Source organism: Sylvia atricapilla, chromosome 7 (genome assembly GCF_009819655.1).
Source record: "Sylvia atricapilla isolate bSylAtr1 chromosome 7, bSylAtr1.pri, whole genome shotgun sequence".
In the NCBI taxonomy this organism is placed as follows: Eukaryota; Metazoa; Chordata; class Aves; order Passeriformes; family Sylviidae; genus Sylvia; species Sylvia atricapilla.
Genome location: NC_089146.1, coordinates 19,103,439 through 19,125,325, shown reverse-complemented (window position 1 = coordinate 19,125,325; position 21,887 = coordinate 19,103,439). Strand labels below are relative to the sequence as shown.

The window sequence follows — 21,887 nt, the reverse complement described above, 5'->3', positions numbered from 1 at the left end:
CAGGAATGATGTCTCAGACCCCGAGCAGCCTGTGAGCTGCTCTGGGGTGGCTTGTGAGGCCAGGACAAACAGTTACAATTCCCTTCAGAAGGAAAAAGTCCTATCAGTAGGTAGCTGTTGAGCCTAAGCTCAGCACTCTGGGCCCACGGCCCCAGGATTGCACAGCAGGTACATTCATGCCTGACAGCACCCTCAGGCCATGATTTTTCATCCATGGGGCTGTTGAGGCCAGGGGACTGGGACAGCAGGGAGAAATGGCACGACCATCATTTCTTAAGTAAAGAGAACAGGAAAAATCTGAGTTTGCCTCAGTATCTACTTGTCTCCATGTCAGCTCTGGAAAAAAGCAAGTTTTTCCAGAAAAAAACAACCTCTGTAAATTACACCTAGGGTTCACAGCGCACCCACATGGTACAGCCATGGCTCAGGTTTCAGAGAACTACTACTGGTCATACAAATGATACCGGCAGTAAGAGAGAAACTGAAGCGAGTTTGTAAAAGTCTCCAGTTTGTCACGTGCTAGAACGATATGCACTATGCTTGAAAATCATCCCAGTATGTCCCTGTTTTATTATTTATTATGTGTTTTTGAAAAGACTTTACACCAAAGAGAGGAAAAATCAGGTTGTTTTTAGGGATTACAATTTAAAATACAAGACTGCTAAGCAACCTGTTGAAGCAAAATTGAATAATGTTTTACTGTCGTTGTATTGCTGTGCTTCTGTATTTGTGTTGTTTAGGAAACAAATAAATGATGTTCCTCAGATTCTGGTGGCTTTTGTGGATACTTGAAAATCATGAGTTTTTAGCAGAAAATCTCAGGGAAGAGAAGATATATGGATTGAGAAGATCCAAACCTAAACTGTCAAATATTGTAGAAAAATACCCCGGCCCAAGTGATCAAGGTGAATATTGTAATTTTAAAACAGGTGTAATTTATTTTTAAGCACTGTGATTTATTTGGATTCTGGACTATATGGTTAACTTGCCTTCTAAGATGCTTATAATCAGCCAGGTTTGCCTCATCCCACATGCCTTGTTTTTGCACTTTTATCTTTTTACTCCCATCTTTCTCCTCCTTTTTTGTGTATTTCAGAAAAGAAGATAGCATCTGTATTTTGTTACAATGTGGCTGAGAGCATATTACAGTCACAAGAATAATAGCCCATATAACTCTATTTTCATAGAAGTAATGTCATCAGTAGTTCAGAAAATTAATACTCTACAGATCCTGCTTTTGGAAATTTTTTGTTACTGGATGTGAGTGTTAGTACTAAGGACAAAATCCAGCTCTGTCAAATCACATTCCAGTGTCTTTTTCAGTAAGCCTCATTTTCTTCTACATGACTTCCACCTATGCTGGTAGGATATACAGTGAAATACCAGCCAAGATGACAGAATGAATTTTAAAAAACACTACAGTATTTCTCATTTCATACTACATGACATCAACACACCTTCAGTTTTTTATTCCTTGCAGCACCTGTTCTGGAGCAAATTCCTCAGCCCTCTTTCAGCTCTTCTTCATGAAGGGCTCACACTTGTGAACCCGTCATCAGAAGTTTCCATAATTCCAATCCCACTCTTGGATCCTAAAATACATGTAAGGGTAGAATGAGATTTACTATGAAGTCACTCCACTCACCTACATATCTATTTATTCTAGATGAAGATTGCATTCTGGAAATTGCTTTTTTACTGGACAGCTCCGAAAGTGCCAAGGACTATAACCATGAACAACAGAAAAAATTTGTACTGCAAACAGTAGACAGAATGAAAGGTCTGCAGCTTAGTTCTGGACGTACCCTTCGCTGGAGGATGGCCTTACTTCAGTACAGCAGCACTGTTTTCATAGAGCAAACTTTCCATGACTGGAAAGGTCCTGAGGCATTCAAATCCCACATTGCTCCCATCACCCACATAGGTCATGGCACCTACACGACTTATGCTATAACTAATCTTACCCAACTCTACATGACTGAAGGGACTTTGGGTAGTGTAAAAGTAGCCGTGCTTTTCACTGATGGAGTGGATCATCCAAGAAACCCAGATATTTTTGCAGCTACAGCTGATGCTAAACATCAAGGAATTGTATTTTTCACAATGGGAATGACCAGAGTGGCTGAGGAGGTTAACAATGCTGCCAAGCTCCGGCTACTGGCCAGTGGCCCAGCATCCAGGTTTGTTTTCAACCTCCAGGAGAAAGAAACTATGGAGAAGGTTCTCAAAGAAATGGTATGTATGAGAAAGAATTCTAAATAGTGTTAGGAACATATGTAAATCTTGTCTCATTTCCAATATTTTGAAAATATTATGAAAATACATTTCTTCAATATACCATTGAAGAAAGTTATACATTTGATATGTTAAAGTGGCCCAATTTCTGTGTCACAGTAACCACCTCTCAAGTAAGAAAACACACTTTATTTTACTTCTTCTAAACAGGCAGGCATCCTCAGGTGCCTTCTTTCAATAACATGGCTGCTGTTTGATTTAAATAATGGCTTTGTCATAATTACACATGCATGAGAATTTTAGAGATCTGTATTGCATTGCTATCCATCAACACATTTATGTCCTCTCAAGAGATTGCATTAGTTGTGGAAAGTGGGAGGAGTGCATTGTATGTGGTGTCTCAGCTCTAGAGATCTTCTAAAAAATAACAGCTAAATCAATAATGATAACTTTAAAGTCAAATCTTTTCTAGGGTGTTCTTCCTGTTCTCATTTTGCGTGTGCTTAAGAGTATGAATAGGAGAACTTTGGATATGCCAAGTGTAGAACATTTATCCTTCACTCCTACTAAAGAGCTGCTGCTATTAAGCAGTCTGTAAACAATGCAGGTTGTGGGTGCATTGTTCCCATATATCTAGCTAACCTCTTTACCATTGTCATTTTAGCAAATTATGGCTGGATAAGGAGGGTCAGTGATTTCAGTCAACAATCTATAATAAGAATTGAAAATACTTACAATATTTTTTAGAATGGAGAGATTGCTAGAATGTTTCCCAGAAATTAAAATTTAATTAATGTTAGTCAATATATTAATTGTGTAATTTAGTTAGCTAGTTGTTGAATCTATTTATTTTCCCATCTTGCAGTGTCTTTTCTGTAGAGTTTGATTAAGACTAAGTTTCTAATGTTGTTTTCAATATCTGTCTTTTACAGAAAGATCTGTCTGAGGAAGAGGTAAATATTTTAAGGTTGTTTTTTTCCCTATGTAGACCTCCTGCTTAATATAGATATTACAATTATATGGAAACCTAATTCAGGAAAATTGGTAGCTCAAGAAGTTTATTAAATGCTGAGTCTAATGGGATTGTCTTCAAGTTAAACGTGTTTTTGAATTTGTAGGACAAAGCTTTAATTTGCTATCTTAAGGTAATTTACGAATATATTTAGTAATTAATATTTTATTAATTTACTAACTACTAATGTAATTTGCTAATCTAAAGTATTTTCAAATAAAAATAAACAATGTGTGAGCATCAGGCTAGCAAGGATTTGCTGATACATCTTGACATGTCCTCTAACAGACTGAGTGAAAAAGATATAACATCATAATAATAATATAACGATATAACATAACAATATAATGATATGACAGAATAATAATATAATTTCTGGTCCTTACAGCTGTATTTAAACTAGCCATACAGTAACTTAAAGGAAATGTCTGTGTGTTTTCTATCTCTTCCATTAAAATGTGCTGACTTGTACTATTTTCATTCTAAGTGTCCCCAGGTTAACACATGCAACTGTGAGAAGGGGGAAAGAGGCCTTCCTGGTCCTGCTGTAAGTAGCTGTCATTTCTCAAATAACTGATATACAGTATAAACTAAAATGTCATTAACTGTGGAAAATTTTAAAAGAAATTATTTGAACCCAAATCCTGAGACAACAAAAGTTCAAGGGTCAATATATACTCCTCCATAGTTACATTGCATGAAGATGCCAAACCAGCAGGAAGTGCAGAGACCTGAGAATGCCATGAGACGCTCCCTCTGTGTGGGGACAGACAGAAGGGAGAACAGAGTGGTGTGGTGAGGCTCCCCTTTTAGCCACAGCATGAAAGCCACAGTATGAAAGGCAGAAAGGAACACTTTTCCTATTGCAGTCAGACAAGACCAGCTGGATCTAACTAGCCCCAAACATTAATATACAAAAAGCTCTTTGAAAGCAAGAGAGAGAGCAAAATACTGAAGCATTAGGAACAACTGAGACAAGAATAAAGTCTCAGTCTATTCTTTCAGAATAGTTTTACAAATAGAACACCTTAGCAAATTTAGGGGGTGGCTTCATATAAGGTTTGGTGACAGAAAATGCAGGGCTTACATTTTAAAAAGAACTGAATGATCTGATATTATGTCCCTGATGCTGACCTATAGCACTGTAGTACCTTATAGGCCCTGCTCCAGGTGAAGGGACAGTGTCACAGTTTGAAGGAGAACCCTAGATATCCCATCCTCATGCTTTTGACCTGAATATCTTATACATACACAAGCAGAAACCCTGGCTTTGTGCAGCACAGTACAATGCACTTTAATTGAAAATTTACCCTCTATACTGGGTGCAAACAGTTTTGTTTGGGTCAATATTTTCTGTCTTTACTTGGAAAGTGCAGGTATTGCTTACACAGAACACCCCAAAGAGTTGAGAAGAAAAGAAAACACCCACTTAGCAAGGTGGATAGTTACAAAAACAGCTGATCACCTCTTTTCATCAGAGAAGAACGGAACACTTTTGTTTATAACAAAGACAAAAATAGAAAAATGACTGCCTATTGAGTTGGTCCTGCTGTTCCCAGATATTCAATTTCAATGTTATGGTAAATGCAGAGATTTTGAGAAACAAATCTATAGAAAGCAAATATCTTAAGTTTGAGAAAACTAGCACATTTGTTGTAAAACAAAGGTTTTTTACTAACATATATCATAAGAATTGTATTTTGTTGTTTCCAGGGTAAAAAGGGACGCACTGGGGATGATGGAGCACCAGGCCTGAAAGGAGCAAAGGTGATTGTTTTTTCAGATTTAGGAGAAAGATCTGTCTTGTCCTTATTTCATTGATCTTGATTTTAAATTATTCATAGGGGGACCCAGGTCTTAATGGAATCCCAGGACGAGATGGAATAGAGGTAAAAAAAATTTTCCCCCCTTCTTCTCCAGTGAGCAGTGTTCCTTTAAGGCAAAATACTGCCTTTTTTTTTTTCATTGTTATAAGAGCAAATTTCAATTCTGGTTTACCATCTAATGATTCATTAACACTAGATTTGAAAACATTCTCATTGCTCAATGAAAAGGAATAATTCCTTCTTATATGTGTGATCTAGAAAATACTCTTCAATAAGACATAGTACCTCCAAAACATTGAAGTGCTCTGATATGATAATCTAAGAACATTACAGAAATTGACACTGCCTACATAATTCTGGGTTCTTTTAAATTTGACAAATAAAGGACCCAGTGTATAACAGCAGTGAAAATTTGAATAAAATACATATAGGAACTAAGTATAGGACCAGTCTTTTCATGCATAATTTCTAATTAATTCACATATGAATACCTCTACTTTATGTTTCCTTATTTATTCAGTACATTCTTTTTAATTAGTGACTTCTTCTTGTTTTCTTACTTTAGCATGTTTTTTCACTAAGACAGAAATATGAACTCTACTTGATCTGCTTTTACATCACCAGAATCCCAGTCTAAAATGATACATTATACAATTCATTTCTCTATACAACAGCATCTGCCATGACTAAAAGGCACAGTACTTCAAATCATATTGCCATAGTTATCAGAGTCATCTTTTCTATTTGAAATGTTATTTTTCTGAAGAGAGTAGAGTATTAAGGAAGTCAATACTCATGTTCCTACTTTTGGATTACATATTGTCACAACCTGCTTTGCTTTTATGTTTTCCCAGGGGAAATCTGGATATAAAGGAGAGAAGGTACTTCTTTTAGTCAGAATTGATGCCTACATCTTTGTTGTTATTTATTATATCTAGTGCTGTGTTTCTTTTAAATACTAGTAAGGAACAGTAACATGTTAGCAGCTGCTCCACAAGCTGTAATAGAAGATTTAACAGTTACTCAATGAACTTGCAGTATAATTGCTATAATATGTCCTGAATAGAATAACATTTAGGTTTTCAAATAAAGCACCCAGACAATAAGGATGATATGCCAATATAACTTATAAGTATTTATTCCTATCCCTTTCCAGGGTGAAAGAGGTGAATGTGGAATCCCAGGAATAAAAGGAGACAGAGTAAGTAGCCACTGTTATGTTTCCAAGAAACACAGTTAAAACAAACAACAACCAAAAAAAAAAAAAAACCCAACAATATTTCCCTGAGTAACAACCATGATAGATTTAAGGCATATATTAGTTCTAAGGCTGAGAGAAATTGACAACTGACAGTTTTGAAATACGTAGTGAGCAAGGAGCAAGGACACCATTTTCACTAACTTTCTGAGTTCTTTCAACATTTTCATATAATTCTTCTTATCGTCCAAGGCTGAGAGTGTTTAAAACAATGGCAAAACTCTACTTTAACAGAGGCAGAAGGCTTGAAATAGTAAGCAAAGGGAAGGAGATATAAAACTTAAAACAAGGTTTCTTATCTCCAGTCTCTAAGATTTAGTGCATAATGCTGTACATATTTCAAATAGAGCAAATAGAGTTTAATCCTGGATTACTGGTCCTTGATAATGAACTCTGTTCATCATTACACTGTATTTTGGTTACCAGTAAACTTTAAAATATTTATTTAATACTTAGTGGCTGCTGAGTTTCTCTTAAATTTAGTTTCTATTTTAATGTAAAGATATCTAAATAAGACACCTTAGTAAAAAGTTACCTAAAAGTGGTTCTGACAAAATCTAAATATAAGAAATATATCATTTGTTTCACTTATCTTGCAGGGCCCTGAAGGTCCAGTAGGCCCCAGAGGAATAAGAGGGATACAGGTAAAAGGAAAAAAGAAGGGAAAAACAAAAAACAAACAAACAAAAAACACCCACCACCACAACAACAACAAACCACACACAACCCAAAAACAACCAGCTATGAAAACAACAGTATCTGGTTCCCTGGGGATTCAAAGATCTGGAAAAATATCATACCCACCCCTACTGACATGGAATCTTTGAGTTGCTGAGTTCAAGGCACCCAGAATCTATCTTCTTAAACAGCAAAATTAATAAGAATTTGGAGAAGCAATATAGACAAATAAATCACCCCTATAATTCATTCAAAGACCACGGCAAATACAGTTCCATAAAAACTAAAATCACTCATTTCTCTTTCAGTGTCTTAACTATTTCAATCCCTCAAGAAGTACATGGAAACTCTTTAGTGTCTTGTCATCCCAATACTCTCAAATTGATGGCTGAGAAGCTCAGCCCATCATAAATATTTCAGCAGATCTTGACTGTAGGTTACCTTTAATTGTATTCAAAAAAAGGGAGAGCCAAATTCTCTCCCTGAATCCCAGAACCAGATCCAGCTGGGTTGAGTAGCTGAATATATTGATGCATCACAAAGCAAAGCTTCAGTTCCGGTATGTCTAAAACAAGTCTGCATTTTCATGCAGACTTCAGCAAATAATAGATTGTTTTTCAAGCTGCCATTTTTAAAAAAGCTTAAAAAATCTCGTTGAAACCACTCCTGTTCTAATAGGGCCTGCAAGGACAATCTGGAGATCAAGGGCCTGAAGGCCTGCAAGGATCAAAGGCAAGAACTGCTTTATTTCTTCTTTTTATTAATGTTAAAAGGTATTAATATAGCCTCATGACAATTACTATTTTATCCTTACATTCTATACCCTTCTTGTAGTGGATGCAGTTTAACTTGACACAGACAGCAAATTGTGTATTTTGTATTCTACAAGGTTCCTAAGAAAGATATTACTTTGCTCTTTCTATTGAATTCAGATCCAAATCACACTCCCAACTTCATTAATGAACAGTTAAAATATGGTAGGGTCACAGAATACTACTTAGCATTGCATTTCTTCAGTTTTCAATTTAAAACATATTTTTCCCTAAGTGCCAAACAGGAATTCCTTTAGGCACTTCAAATCAAGTCTTTTCTTGAAACTGAACATTCTCAAGAAGAATTCTATAGTTCAAAAGGAATACTGTCGTGAAGAAAAACTTGAAGATAAGTGCATAAGGGATATTATTTGTTATCTCTCTTGATATCTTCTTTGCATCTGCTGGCTAACAGTGATACACAGAACAGCTGAGTGACTAAACTTACATGATATGAAACATTTCTCCTTTTGTTTAATCTCTTATCTTTGTACAAGATAAATTATTACAAGGGAATTTTGAAGCATTGAAAGGATGAACAGATGAAGTACTGTGTAAGACAATTCCAATGGGCTGAACTTCAGGATACATTAAAAATTAATCTACAATGTGAGTTAAACTGATTTTACTGGACACCAATTTATAAGTTGTTTTCTTTTCGTTCCTTGAAAGGGTGAAAGAGGTCTCCCTGGGCCACCTGGCTTGCCTGGAGTGACTGGAATAGGACTGCCAGGCCCAAAGGTACAAGGATCTCATCTTCTGTATTGCATGTATTTTAGGATAAGGACCAAGACAGCTGAGCTAATAGACTTGCTGATCCACAAGAAAATTCAAGACCATAAATGCTGGTTTTGTGGTACTGGAAAGGTATTTTGTATGTTATCAAAACTGTTTGCAAACAGTTGCAAACAAAAAGTACATTTTAAGTTCATAATTTAAAGCATTTTTTACCGTAGTTGTTATGCTTGACATAAACTCAACCCAAGAAGAGTATGACTTGATAAAAACACATCCACAGTCTTAAACAGAAATTATTTTTGTGCAAAACAGGCTTGTTGGTTTAGATGACTGGCATAAAGAGAACGGAAACTCTTTGATAGAAATACTGACTTCTTGGGAAAGGACAGTAAGTGATACATGACTGGGCATATGAAGGGAATAATTAATCTTTTAGACTCAACATTGTCTTCTCTCAAATGCAGAATTGAGGCTGTCCCCTAAAGCTGGGAAACTGCACCAGTTCAATGTCTGTTGGTGTGTTGTATGACTCTGAGCACACTCAGATTTTCTCTGCTGTTCCTGTATTCTCCTGCATCTAATATTTCAAGAACAGAATTCCTGATGAGTTGTTATATGCTGCACACATAAAATACCTAAATCAGGCATATTCAAAGTACATCTTTCTTTGAAGGGTGACACTGGTTTGACAGGAAGACCGGGCCCTGTTGGCCCACCTGGAGTTGGGGAGCCAGGATTTATGGTATGTCTATTTGTTTATTTGGTGAGAGGAAAGCAGGATAGAAAGTGAAAGTTCTCCATGCTTCCCCATAAAAATGTGTGCTAAATTATACCATCTCTTTTCTTTCTTCTCCTGTTTTTTACTCATATACATTGTCTGACTCTCATTTCCCTTAATAAACTGGAAATGTTTCCAATTTCTTAACTTTTCTAATGATCATATCTCCAAAACAGGTATGAAAATGTAACATCTGATGCAATAATACAGAAATATATAAATAAATCTGCCCCCTGATAGTGTCAATAGTGCCAAATATCCCTATGTGATAACTTTGAAGTTGATTGCTTTTCAGTATCACTAGAATATTAACATCAGCATGGCTTTGAGGAGACTTGCAGAATTTATAGTAGGTTTGGCTCTGAAGTCTCTTCCTACTTTTCCTTCCCTTCCTCTTCCTGGCAGCTGTAAACTCAATCTCTTAGTGGTAATTCAGAAAACCAGCATGTCAATTTTATGGTCCTTTTTTTTCTAAATATCAGGCAGCACCTTATACTGAGCTATTTACAATACGGCAGACTTAAATTCATTTTTTCTTCATCTGGATGAAAGATTTCTAGCGCAACCACAAGGGAAATTTTGTTCAGTTTTTTCACAAGTACCTTTTCCCCATTGACAAGGCAAAATTTGGAATAAACATTTAATGAGAGGTGCTCCCATGAAAAAGAGAATGATCGTTTGGTAGGTGAACTGACAGATTTCAAACCTGCTTGAAAAAACACTACTGGAGAGCAGTGAGTTCTTGCTGAAGAGCACAGGGAGAAGAGCATTACAAATAAAGCTGGTGGTTAGAGTCAGTCCAAGCAGGGCGCTAATACTTCCAGAATGTCTTCAATAACACCATAGAGCAACGACCCACTCTGTGGGGGAAGAGGTGCCTGTGATGTGAATCTTTCCTACCAAAAAAATTACTGCTATAATAAGAGATTTTGATTTTTAAAAAAAATCTAAATACATTTCCTTTATTTATTTTAAAGTTTATTTGCTTCAAAAGAAGTTCCTTTTAATGGCTTAACGGAGTGCAAATATCTTTACTCAGGAATGATTCTAAAGCTCTGTGATTCTAAAGCTTTAGAGGAGCATATTTAGGCTATGCAGAGACAAATCTACCAGCATTCTGTGGCATATGTGTAACCTCAAGCAATAAAGAGGAGGAAAACCCCTCAAAAACAGATGCAAGAAAACACTGTGAAAGAGGCTCAATATGCACAGGTGTTGGACAAGGATTTTTTTGGTTATTTGCCCCTTGTGCTTGTATCAGAACTGCTTTCAAAAAGAGAAGGGCATGCTATTATTCTCTTTGCCAATTACAGTCAAATCTCTAGCTACGTCTCAGCATTACTCTGCATGGGCTTTAATCTGGTTCTGTGTTTCAAGATTTTACTGATACATTAGTAAATATTAGCAAGAATTTGTAAAACGGAAATTCAGGAAGTGATGATTTCCAAAATATAAGGAATGGAAAGTTCATCTATATAATCTGTGATTCCTTAGCAACCTGAAGGGTATTGTTACTGCTACAGACCAGAATGCTCATCACTTACTCACTGGGAATGCTGTGTTACTGTATTATTTGTAACAGATTATAACTACGTATAACTATAACAGCATTTGAAGGCATGTCATCTATGTAGTGACATAGATCACACTTCTGTTCATTTGAGTGATTAATACATATTCTAGGTAATTTTATACTTTGTTACCAGGGGCCTCAAGGACCACAAGGTGTTCAAGGAGAAAGAGGTTCACCAGGAGAAGGGCTTCCAGGAGCAAAGGTACAGCAGTCAAAGGGTTCTAAGACCAGAGCAGCACAATTAAATGAGTGCATGCCAAAACAAGTCCATAGAAGGCACAGGAATCTGAGAAAGTACCTTGTAAATCAACATTAAAATTTGCCATCAAACAATCCAATATATTTTGATGGAATTCACTTGGTACAGACAGGATCTGTAGGCACAGTTAGCCTATAGGGGCTGTAAAGCCAATATTTAATTTACTGATCTTGATTTGCGGGATCTAAGCCTGGAATGAATTCCGTAATTGTAAAACAGCCTCAAGCATTTTACTTTAAATAAAATACCATTAAAAGGTTCCTAGATGAAAAACTTAGCATCTTGTTGTTGGATTTTTTCTTAATCCTTACAGAGAGAGATCCTTGCTGTCACTATGAGACAGGCTTCTAAGCTTCTTACATACCTCAGCCACTTGCTTATGCATTTTAGCAGAAGACTGAATTCAGTTTGCAGGAAAAGAAAGGTGCTGTCAGTAATTTGCAGATCTAGTGGAAGTAATGACAGTGGTAGTTGTACCTACATGGATGGCCTTATTAGAAGTTGCTTTTGCTGCCCACTGAAAACCAGTTCCTAGGCTGAGTTATCACTTTGGCCTTTGGTTACAGTAGGAAAGGGATACAGCTTGTACATGAATTAAATGAGCAATGAAACAGTTTGCTCCTTTTTATGCAAACACCAATTCTGTTTGAGAAAGCAATAAAAAGATTTCACAGATGTAGAGCCCAACTGCCCCTGACTAAAAATCTTAGGATTTCTGCTTAGCATTCAACAATAATGTTGTCAGCCAGGTTGAAATTTAATTGCTGCTAGCAGCGTAATATCTTGAAACATTTTATGATTTTATTAATATTTTATGATGATGAATTATGTAAATTATTTAACCCCATTGTTGATGGCTTGTATCTGTTTAGCAGTTCTCATGAATGAAAACTAACAAAAATACAATTTAAAGAAAATGCTTTTCAGAATCACTCAATTGCCACTGAAATACCAGTTCATGTGGGAAGAAACACTAAAACTAATAACTAAAACACAGCAAAGGGCACAATGGGAACAAGTACAGATGAATGCATAATCTAAAATATTAAGCAGTTGAGATGGATAGGCAGAATAAAATAATCAAAGTGAAATTCTGTCAGCACTATTGGAACTCTTCATTCTATAAAAAATGTACTTTTTACTGCCAAGTCTGACCTGTAGCCAAGCATGTATGAACAGAGTCTATATGTGTCTCTAATCCAATCAATGGCTGCCAAGCATGTCAGTTCTTTGGTTCTAAACAGGTCATTTGTTAATCTAAGCAAATTTTACAGTTGCTTTCTTCATGATTTTTTACTACAAGCTCACAGTTTAGTGAAAAGGATAATGAAGGCAGATGTTCCAAAGCATCAAGAGTAGAGAATGTTATTTTAAACAGAAATCCTCATAATGTATTTCTGTCAAAATTAAAATTATATAATTGGTTACTAAGGATAAAAAAAATCTGTCTGGGGCATACTTTCATTGTCCTGGGTGATTTTTTGACAATTTATGCAAGCTAACGTCTGCCTCTACATGTTTTATTACGAGAAGTACAGGAAAGCAAAATACTTGTACCCTTATTAGTAACCAGCACTTTCCCCAAGACTGTTTTGTAAAGGAACATTTAGAAAGACAATGATATTTGTAAATAGACTTCTACAACAATACAGTCAACCTGATCTTCATTCTGGCAAATGCTTAGTGGGAGCCAGATCCTCATTACCCCACTTCAATGAGATTAACCCACACTTTAATGAGATTAACCCATGAGAAAAACAAGCAGAATTCAGTTTTTAGTTAGTCTCAATACTCAGCCCTGCAGACATTTAAATCAGTTGTGGTTTTGCCATTGATTGGAGAGGAAGCAGAACAGGACCTTAAGTAATTGAGGTGGGCAGAAAGATAAAAAAGAAGCTTGTTCATCAGCAATTTCAAATTGCAGGGCAAACTCTTTTAAAAAGGTAATCTCTTTGGTATCCTGGAACACAGACCCAGGAGCAGTTTTGTGGTTCTTTTCATTTTGGTTTTCATGATGACAGAGCAAACACTGTCTCTAGTTACTTCAGAGAGAACAGCTGTGTGTCTCCACAGTTAACAACTTACTGTTTTTTCATGTAGGGAGACCGTGGCTTTGATGGACCAAAAGGCCCTCGTGGACTTCCAGGCATCAGCATAAAAGGTGAAAAGGTGAGCAATAAATACACCAGGGGATTAATGGCATGCAAACAAATCTAATACAGGGTTGATACTCACTACAGAAGGTACAGTGAGGCAAGGAACCCATAAAAGACACTGGATAATGTGGTATTTAGTTAAGATTTATGTCCCAACCCATTTTAACCTCTCCTCATATTAAAATAGGAGATATTAGAAAAAGCATCTGATTCTGTGTGAAAGTTAAGGTTTAAAAAGGGAAAAAGAGACAAGAAGTTGTCTGCAACTGAACCAGTTGCATGTGTGAAATGCATGTATGGAAGCTAAAAGGTCAGATACCCAGCTTTACTGACTTTGAGAGAAGTCAACATGTACGGACTAGCATGGGAGTTGTCCTACATTGTTTCTGTATCTTTACACAACTAAGCAACTGTACTTTGTTTGCCAGGGTGAGTGTGGTCCTCCTGGTTTACCAGGGTCAGCTGGATTGCCTGGAATTGGAATTCAAGGAGAAAAGGTACAATTTTCCCCTCACTCAACAATTCAGTGTATAGTAACAGAGACTATTTTATTTTTAATAATTACTTAACTATTCTCAGGGAGTGGAGGGCCCAAGAGGACCACCTGGTTCTAGAGGTCTACCAGGACAGGGGATACCTGGACCAAAGGTCAGGGAACTTTCTGAAATAAAAGCTACTGTGCTGTTTTTACTGTTATGTTTCATAATCCGGAAATGGTCTGTCTCTATACTTATCCACATTAAACTGGATTGCTGAACACCAATCTAAGTATTGACATAGATGCAGGAAAATATTTTCTTTATCAATATTATAAACAGTACAGCAAATCCTACTCCACTGAAAAGCATTGGCAAAGTAATGCCATGGCTGTTTACTTAGGTTTTTGCTTGACTCACACAGAAGATTTCAGGTACCACATACCAGACAGTGAGCTGCCCTTTGCCTCATACACTTCCACTGAGACTGTTGTCTGCCTTGAGCTTGTGCCTTCTACACATCACGTGGAGATGCAGTAAACCTGTTACAAAAATTAGGTGCACTTAAAAGAGAGAACCATCCCAATTTCCATATCATCTTTTATTCTCACTGTACTGTTTCCATTCCAGAAAAATATATACATAGATACATTAGAGATTGGCTGCCTTCCTTGCAACTTCTGCTACCTAATTGTCTCACCTGAATTTGTGTATCTGCTGCATCTAGACATTAAAAATGGTCCAAGGTGTAAGGAAGACACCTTTTTCTGAAGCAAAACTTAACTGATTCACAAAATACAGAACTGTTAATGAAAGACATCACCCTAGAGATGTTTGGAATGGAGTTTTAAAGTCATTTCCTGAAATATGTTACAAAGTTCTGAATGACTGAAGGCTATCAAAGCATGGTATAAAGGAACTAGAGGTGTAAGTGGGTCAAGTGTCTGTGAGAAGTAAAGAATTTTGCAGCATCAAGTATCACCTCTTAATTTTAACTGATTGTGCAGGGATATGTTTACCATTGCTAAAAAGTTTTTTTAAAAAATTGTCTGTGGATGCCATATATGCTCCTGAAATATCAGCTCTTTGGCAGTAAAGATTCCCGGGAACATGCAAGTATAGATTTACAGCATTAATAATTTCCACCCACAGCTCCTTGGTGACAGCTCAAAACACATGGAAAATTCCAAATCTTTGTGACCAAGGGTTTAATACATTTACTATAGACAATATCACACTGATCTTTCTTAAAATTTTAACAATGAAGCATATGTTTTTATATTTTTCATAATAATGCTGTTAAAAACTAATATCTGCTTAAGGGTGAACAAGGCTTGCCAGGAGAGACTGGAGTGCCAGGAGAAAGAGGTATTGGAGAACCTGGTTCTAAGGTACAGTGCTAATAGAGGAATTATTTAATCTATTTCTTCATTTGGATTATACGTTTATATTTCATTACTATCCTTTCTGAAGCCACATAAAAACTGGCCTAAAAATAAAATTTAGGTTCTTATTCTTTGAATTTTTAACACAGACTTTTAATAACTTCCAGATATGGCAGCATTTTAAATATCTGTGTTCTGTAAAAATGCAGTAAGGCTTACGGTGACTGAAAATTTCCACCTGCCTGGCTCATGCTTAAGTCATCACTGCACACAGCTCACCTACAGCTCTGTCCAGAAAACCATCCAGAATATTAAACAGCTGCCAGAACTCACAGTCCCAAGTGTAGGCTGTGCTGGAGGCAGAGAGGGGAAAACAAGCCCTGAACTGTGGTTATTGTGCTGCTCCTTTCCTTTTTACAGAGAATGTGATGGAAACAGAGCAGCAACATCCTCACACCTTCATACAAGAAACAAGCTGTACTGGGGGACAGAAAGAACAGTTGAGTTCCTAAGAGGGAGAAGAAGGTGTAACCAGATTATCTTAGTGCTGAAGTTCCCAAGATAGTAACCAGTCCCTATGTCATTAACAGATTAACATAGAATATAAGAATAGATGAAAAAGTACTTTTGTGACAATGGAAAGGCACAAGGCTGTCCTGATTTTGCTCTTGTTTGTTAGGGATTTGTGACAGGGGCTGGAAAAGAAATTATTCAATTTCTCTCTTTAATTTCACAAAATACAGTAATGCTGATTGAACCCATTTGACCCCAAATTATCCAATTTCACCTAAAACCAAGTCAGGCTGTTGAATCTTACATAAATAGGGCCATGATAATTCCACTGACATTAATTGATTTGCATTGATACTCATCAGCAAGATGGCAGCCATTGTGTCACAGTCAGTTCTATCTGGTATTTACTTCAAATACTGCCACTTGATGAAATGATGGCATAATTTTTCAAGAATAAGCTGAATCATTAATAGCTAATAATTTTAATTGTATGGATAAAATGCACAGTTCAAAACAATCAGACAGTAGGATAGTACCAAGTAATAGGAACTATCTTTATAAAAAAAGACAAGACTTCAGTTCACATGCATAAATGTTTTCTACAAATATATTTGAAGTTTAGGGGAAAAAATTAAATAATTTCCTTAATTCAGAGAAGGAATAGTACCAAGTCTGCATTTAATAGAAGAATTTACTTTTTGCTGATGTCAGGGTGATCCAGGGCCTTCAGGACTGGCAGGTCTGCCTGGTCTTCCAGGAGAAGATGGAGCCCCTGGACAAAAGGTTGGTTCATCTCTCTCTGCAGAAGTCTATCTGCTTCACCTCAAGCATTCCTACTGTTCTCCCTGTGCTGACACCCAAACCTAGAAGAGAGAGTGTTCATGACCAAGAGAAAAGTACCACATTTTTTCAGAAAAAAAAATCTCTTTTGAATATACATTTTTAGGAAAAACTTCACTTCTTCTATTTTTTGGGGCGCTGCCTTGTTTACTATTGTGTGCTTTTTGTAATTCATTAGATTCCCTGCAACTGAGAAGGGAAACCACTAAAATGGCTTTGGGCAAGCTTTCATGGCCTTCTGACCATGTTTTTTTCTAGATTCAAAACCCCATTTCCTAAGGTTATATGCTCAGAGTGGTCAGCTGTCACTAAGGAAATATGCTACTTCACACATTCCACACAAGAGTTGTACTCGTGCTTCCTTCTGAATACAGGAAAACAACCCTGGCCACACCTGACATCAGTGAGAGTTTTGTAATTGATTCCAAAAGGTCTATGGTTTTAATGAAACTATTCAAGGGAATACAAAGTTCATCTTGCACCATTGTCCATGCAGTGCTCTGAAATACTCCTTTGATTTTTCTATTCAAGGGTGAACCAGGGTTGCCTGGTCTTAGAGGTCCTGAAGGTGCTCCAGGAGTTGGAATACAAGGGGAAAAGGTGAGGATTTCTTACTAAAGGTGTCACTCAAAATTGTAATGTCCAGGAATAGGTTTGTCAAAGACTTCTCTTTTTGTTGTCTAATATAAGTTACAAAGAAAGTATTATTCTGGACCCATCGCTGTTTCATTTTTGTTCTAATTATTACAGCCTAGTAATCTGCTTGAACAGCAGTTTTCCCTTTAGAACTTTACACTATTCTTAACTTTTGTGGTCAATCAGACAGAGCATTGTGACCAGCTGATTGGCCCTGTTTGTCTTCAAATTTTTAAAAAAGTACTAGCAAGTGAATTATATTTTCCTGATTTGATTATTTTTCTTAGCATCTTTTTTAATGTAGTAACTTACTTTTCAGCTGCAGTTATTCAACCTTTAAGATGCCTTTTGGCTTTTATTTATCTCACAGTATTCTGTGGTAAACTGGTTTATTTAATAGCAGATGAAATCTATGTCGTTTTAATTGTACAAATCCAAAACTGGACAATTACTGACAATTAGTGAGCAGAATTAACTGACTTGCCAATGAAGGCAACAGGAACAGCTCATGTGCACCACCTACAAATAGAAGTTTGCTATCTTTCACTGACATTTACAATTGATTTTAATTATACATTGTTAAATTATTTGGCATGTGTGACATGTTTTCCATTTTTGTAGGGGGATCAAGGACAGAGAGGAATACGTGGATTAACAGGACCAACAGGAGTGCCTGGACCTGTTGGAGCTAAAGTGAGTTTATTACTATGCTGTATGTGTAAAATAAGTCTCCCAAAGCTGTACATTGTTCCAGATCTCAGAAACGACTGTTCCAGAATGAACTTGCTCCATAAAAAAATAATTCCAAAGAAGTTCAGCAAAGGCTTCTCGTACTCTTGCAATAAGTAAAGGTATATACTGGTGTTTTTATACTGAAATATTTGAGAAGATAGCATGGTATATGGCATATAAATATATGACAGGACTTTATTTTCCCTTACACTGACTCATGGGTGATTTTCTTTTTTGAATTTGGATTTTCTGTTAAAATACTCAGTACTTACTGAAAATGAGAAAAGACTCCAGGTTTCTCCTCCAGTTTCTTATTTTTTCACTATTTATACACACAAGGGCATTTCCACAACAAAGGAAAAAGAGGCAGAAAAGCACACTGAAAGAGACATTTTTAAACATCTACTCTAACAAAAATGTATATATGTTTTCAGTATACCTACACAGCTGGACAGGGAGTCTTGAGCACTGTATTGGATGGACCCAGTCTTGAATACACTAAGAAAGGGACTTCTAAAAATGTGTTTGTTCAGTAACTGAGAAGAATCTCTTTTCCATGGAGAAAACAGAATATGGCTGTTATCAGTTCTCCAAATAGTTACACTGATGTCTGCACAGAATAGCTTATTAGAAATTCTAATAGAATTTTAATGGAATTAAATGTAAATTGTTGCATAAATGTTTTCTCTGTGTGATGGTGATGCTCACTTTCAGAAAAATCCATTATTTTTTCTCTCCTACCTTCACTGCAGGGGGAGCCTGGTGCACCAGGACGTCTTGGAATGCCAGGCCCCCCTGGAAGATCTGTGCCTGGACCAAAGGTATCATCCATATTCCATCTCCTAGTGATTAGAAACCCAGTGTGAAAACTGCAGTAGCCTATGTCAATATTTGTGTAAACAATTCTATCTTAATGGGGTCAACTAAAACTTCTTTTCTATGAACAGAGTCGGGGATTGTATCCAATCTACTGTGCCTTGGTATTAATTGGCAGCCTGAGGTGTGGCCTACCTTTGGTTATTTATTTTTTCATAACCTTGGATATCAAAACACTTTTGTTTATTCTTTGTATTTTTCTATTTATTCTTTCATTTTTGTTTCTGCTTTTGGTGTTTAATGTTTGCAATAGCAATAAATAAAATTAGATGTTCATTATATATGAATTTGTATAACAGAAACCCACAGCCTGTAATGTTTAATAAGATATGTAACCAGAAGATTATTTTCCTCATTGCAGGGTGACATTGGGTTACCTGGTCTTGCTGGACCAATTGGAGAACCAGGTTTTGGGCTTCCTGGGGCAAAGGTAGCTCCTAAATTGTTAAAATTAATTTTTGATACAACTGTAAAATAAGGCAGGAGGATTTCAGTGAAGCGACAACAAATCTTCTAGGATGGCCACAGTGTTCCACTGAAATGTTCCACAGTCCTTAGTGCGTGTGTCCTACAACTCTGGCAGAGTGTAAGGACTTGCAGAGCTAGAAAAGCATAGATGGTCAATCCCTCAGAGTCTGTGAGCTGTAAGCTTTCAGATGGCAAAGAACCAGCAGAAGAATGACTTTCTAACTGATGAGGAGTGAATTCAGAGAGAAGACCCAATTAACCCTGCTTACAACAGCCTACATGTTAATTAGCAAGCAGCAGATTTTTCTCAGCCAGGCCCCTTTGCTTCATTCATAACTTTGACACAGGGTTATAGTGTAAGAAGAACATGGATATGTAGCTAATATCTAACAGCTTTCGTCTACCACTTTTCTACTACTGCCTCAGTGGTAGTGATCCACTCAGGAAAGATCATGCCCAAAGACTAAGAAACTCAGGACATAAAAATCTGTGTTTCTCCAAATATGCTGGATCCTGCCTGCCCCTCCCCCACCGTTTTTCCTAGTGAGTTTGACAGTACTTTTGAATACATCCCTAATCCTTGTTCTTTGAGCAAACTGAACAGAGTAGCAAAAGCATGAGAAACGTGACAATCTCTATCGCTTTTTGATCAGTCTGTGGTCTTCAAGATTTTTACATTTATTTTCATCAGGAAGAAATTATGCTGATAAACCCACATAATTTTCTAGTATAGTCCAGTCATTGTCCCATTTCTGGGGATCTAACAGGAATTAATCACCTGGAAGCACATTCTTTGCTCAGAGTTGCAAGTCTCTCTCCCTCAGCCATGAGCCCCCCAAAGCTCTGTCAATTGGGCAATACTACATGTTTCTGTGACTACATTCTTCACTTTTTGCTGTCTTTGTCAGCATTAGTGGTTCTGCTTTTGCTTAGTTCTTAGACCCACAACCATACAGGGTAAAGCCATACAGGATAAAGCTTTTTACAGTCCAATTTTTAAAATTATTTTTGCATGGGTCTTTTCTTGCCACTGTTTTAAATCCCCATATTTTGGGTAGCTACAAGAACAAATGCAATCTTAATCATCCATTCTATTGCAACTGAGCAACTCGCAGTGCCCCCTCAGCGTGGCTGGGAGGCTTAATGTTCTCTGAGTTTTCTTGGTAAATCTGTTCCTGAGATACTCCAGCTGTCTGGATCCATGAAAGGAGTTTAGTTGTACATTTCCCATAGGAAGATTCTGTTATGCTCAAAAGGTTTAATGAGGTTCCACAGCATTATAGGAAAATAGAATTTTGGAACAAATAATGATAAATACTTGGGGAATACAACTAATTTCTTCTTTTATATAGGCCACAAATGACAACAGACAGACCTCTTGAAAAATACTAAAATTAGTGATTTAGGAGTGAGAGGTTCTGTAAATCATGAGCACTATTTAATGTCACTGGTTTAGTCCAGGATTAAATAAACCTAAAATAATAATTCACACAGTAAAATACATTAGCCAATGAACAGACAGATAAAATCAAATTACAGCCTATTTGCCAAGTAAGTTTCACTTTCATGGATAATTTCCTGCTAGCAATTGTCTTGGCTCACTCAGCTCTTTTTCCTGCCTTCACCAGGGTGACCAAGGCCTTCCAGGACCTCCTGGGCCCTTTGGGCAAAAAGGAGATGGTTATCCCGGCCCACCCGTAAGTTTACTGATTTTCTTTGATGTGAATTGGAAAGAAAGAAATACTACACCTAAGGAATTATCCTCCATGTCTGACATGCTAGGAAAGATTTGCTGGGAAAATCTTTGCTAGGAAAGATAAAAGTCTAAAAAGCCTAAAACTGAACTGTGGAAATGCATTTCAGCACAGAAGAAAATGAGATCTTCCTCTGAAATAGCACAAGATCATCCCTGTCCTCCACTTCACTTGACTACACACTGTAACATATTCCAAGTGGGTTCTTTTTTCCAAAGTAGTTTTCACTGATATTTCAGTCAGTTCCCTCAAAATGTTCATGTAGGGTCCTGTCTTCTGCCCAACTGTACAAAATTTATTCTCAAACAGGAAAATACAATCTAGCTAAGCAGCTGGGGCCATATACATGCCAGAACCACTAAAAAAGCGTCTGCTTTGCAAAGAGCCAGAACTACTCTTTACAGAGGCCTCTGTCGGCAGATATAACCAATCCCTGCCAAAAGGATGCAAAGAGAAAAGGCTCCTTCCTCTCCCTTCCCTGCACACGTGTGCAATGCTGGCCTCACATATCCAGTCTGCTCATCAGCGTGCTCCACCAGCCTGGCAGTGACCTGCCTGTGCAGTGAGCAAGTCGCAGAAAGATTGCTGGCTACAGTCAGGGAATTTGGATCACACATACTTGCCTTTGCCTATGCTAAAGACAACAGTAAAAGTGCTTGCATTTGCCACACTGAGATACAAAAATTAACAAATACAAGGAAACTGGATTTTATAATACTTGCTGGTAATTTTGTGCAACCCGATGAAGAACTGCTTCTACAGCTGCCTCTCCAGATTAGACTCCTCTACCTTCAAACACATTCAAGCCCCTGCATGACATGCAACACACATGCAAATGCTACTGACACTACGTCTGGCATATCAGAGTAAAGTTTAACCAGC

At 37.0% G+C, this 21,887-nt stretch overlaps 1 protein-coding gene across 1 annotated transcript in view; it reads left to right on the top strand.

Annotated features, from left to right (window-relative positions):
* Positions 1-754: 754 nt before the first annotated feature.
* LOC136363526 (collagen alpha-1(XXVIII) chain-like) overlaps positions 755-21,887 on the top strand; it is a 32,234-nt gene continuing 11,101 nt past the window's right edge. Inside the window, exons 1-23 of the mRNA XM_066322848.1 lie at positions 755-905; positions 1,667-2,235; positions 3,168-3,188; positions 3,735-3,794; positions 4,961-5,014; positions 5,092-5,136; positions 5,928-5,954; positions 6,230-6,274; positions 6,931-6,975; positions 7,688-7,741; positions 8,494-8,562; positions 9,233-9,301; positions 11,044-11,112; positions 13,270-13,338; positions 13,754-13,822; positions 13,905-13,973; positions 15,124-15,192; positions 16,411-16,482; positions 17,071-17,139; positions 17,797-17,868; positions 18,660-18,728; positions 19,145-19,213; positions 20,880-20,948. Of these exons, the coding sequence (XP_066178945.1) occupies positions 755-905; positions 1,667-2,235; positions 3,168-3,188; positions 3,735-3,794; positions 4,961-5,014; positions 5,092-5,136; positions 5,928-5,954; positions 6,230-6,274; positions 6,931-6,975; positions 7,688-7,741; positions 8,494-8,562; positions 9,233-9,301; positions 11,044-11,112; positions 13,270-13,338; positions 13,754-13,822; positions 13,905-13,973; positions 15,124-15,192; positions 16,411-16,482; positions 17,071-17,139; positions 17,797-17,868; positions 18,660-18,728; positions 19,145-19,213; positions 20,880-20,948 (1,974 nt within the window). The remainder of the gene's footprint in view (positions 906-1,666; positions 2,236-3,167; positions 3,189-3,734; positions 3,795-4,960; positions 5,015-5,091; positions 5,137-5,927; positions 5,955-6,229; positions 6,275-6,930; positions 6,976-7,687; positions 7,742-8,493; positions 8,563-9,232; positions 9,302-11,043; positions 11,113-13,269; positions 13,339-13,753; positions 13,823-13,904; positions 13,974-15,123; positions 15,193-16,410; positions 16,483-17,070; positions 17,140-17,796; positions 17,869-18,659; positions 18,729-19,144; positions 19,214-20,879; positions 20,949-21,887) is intronic.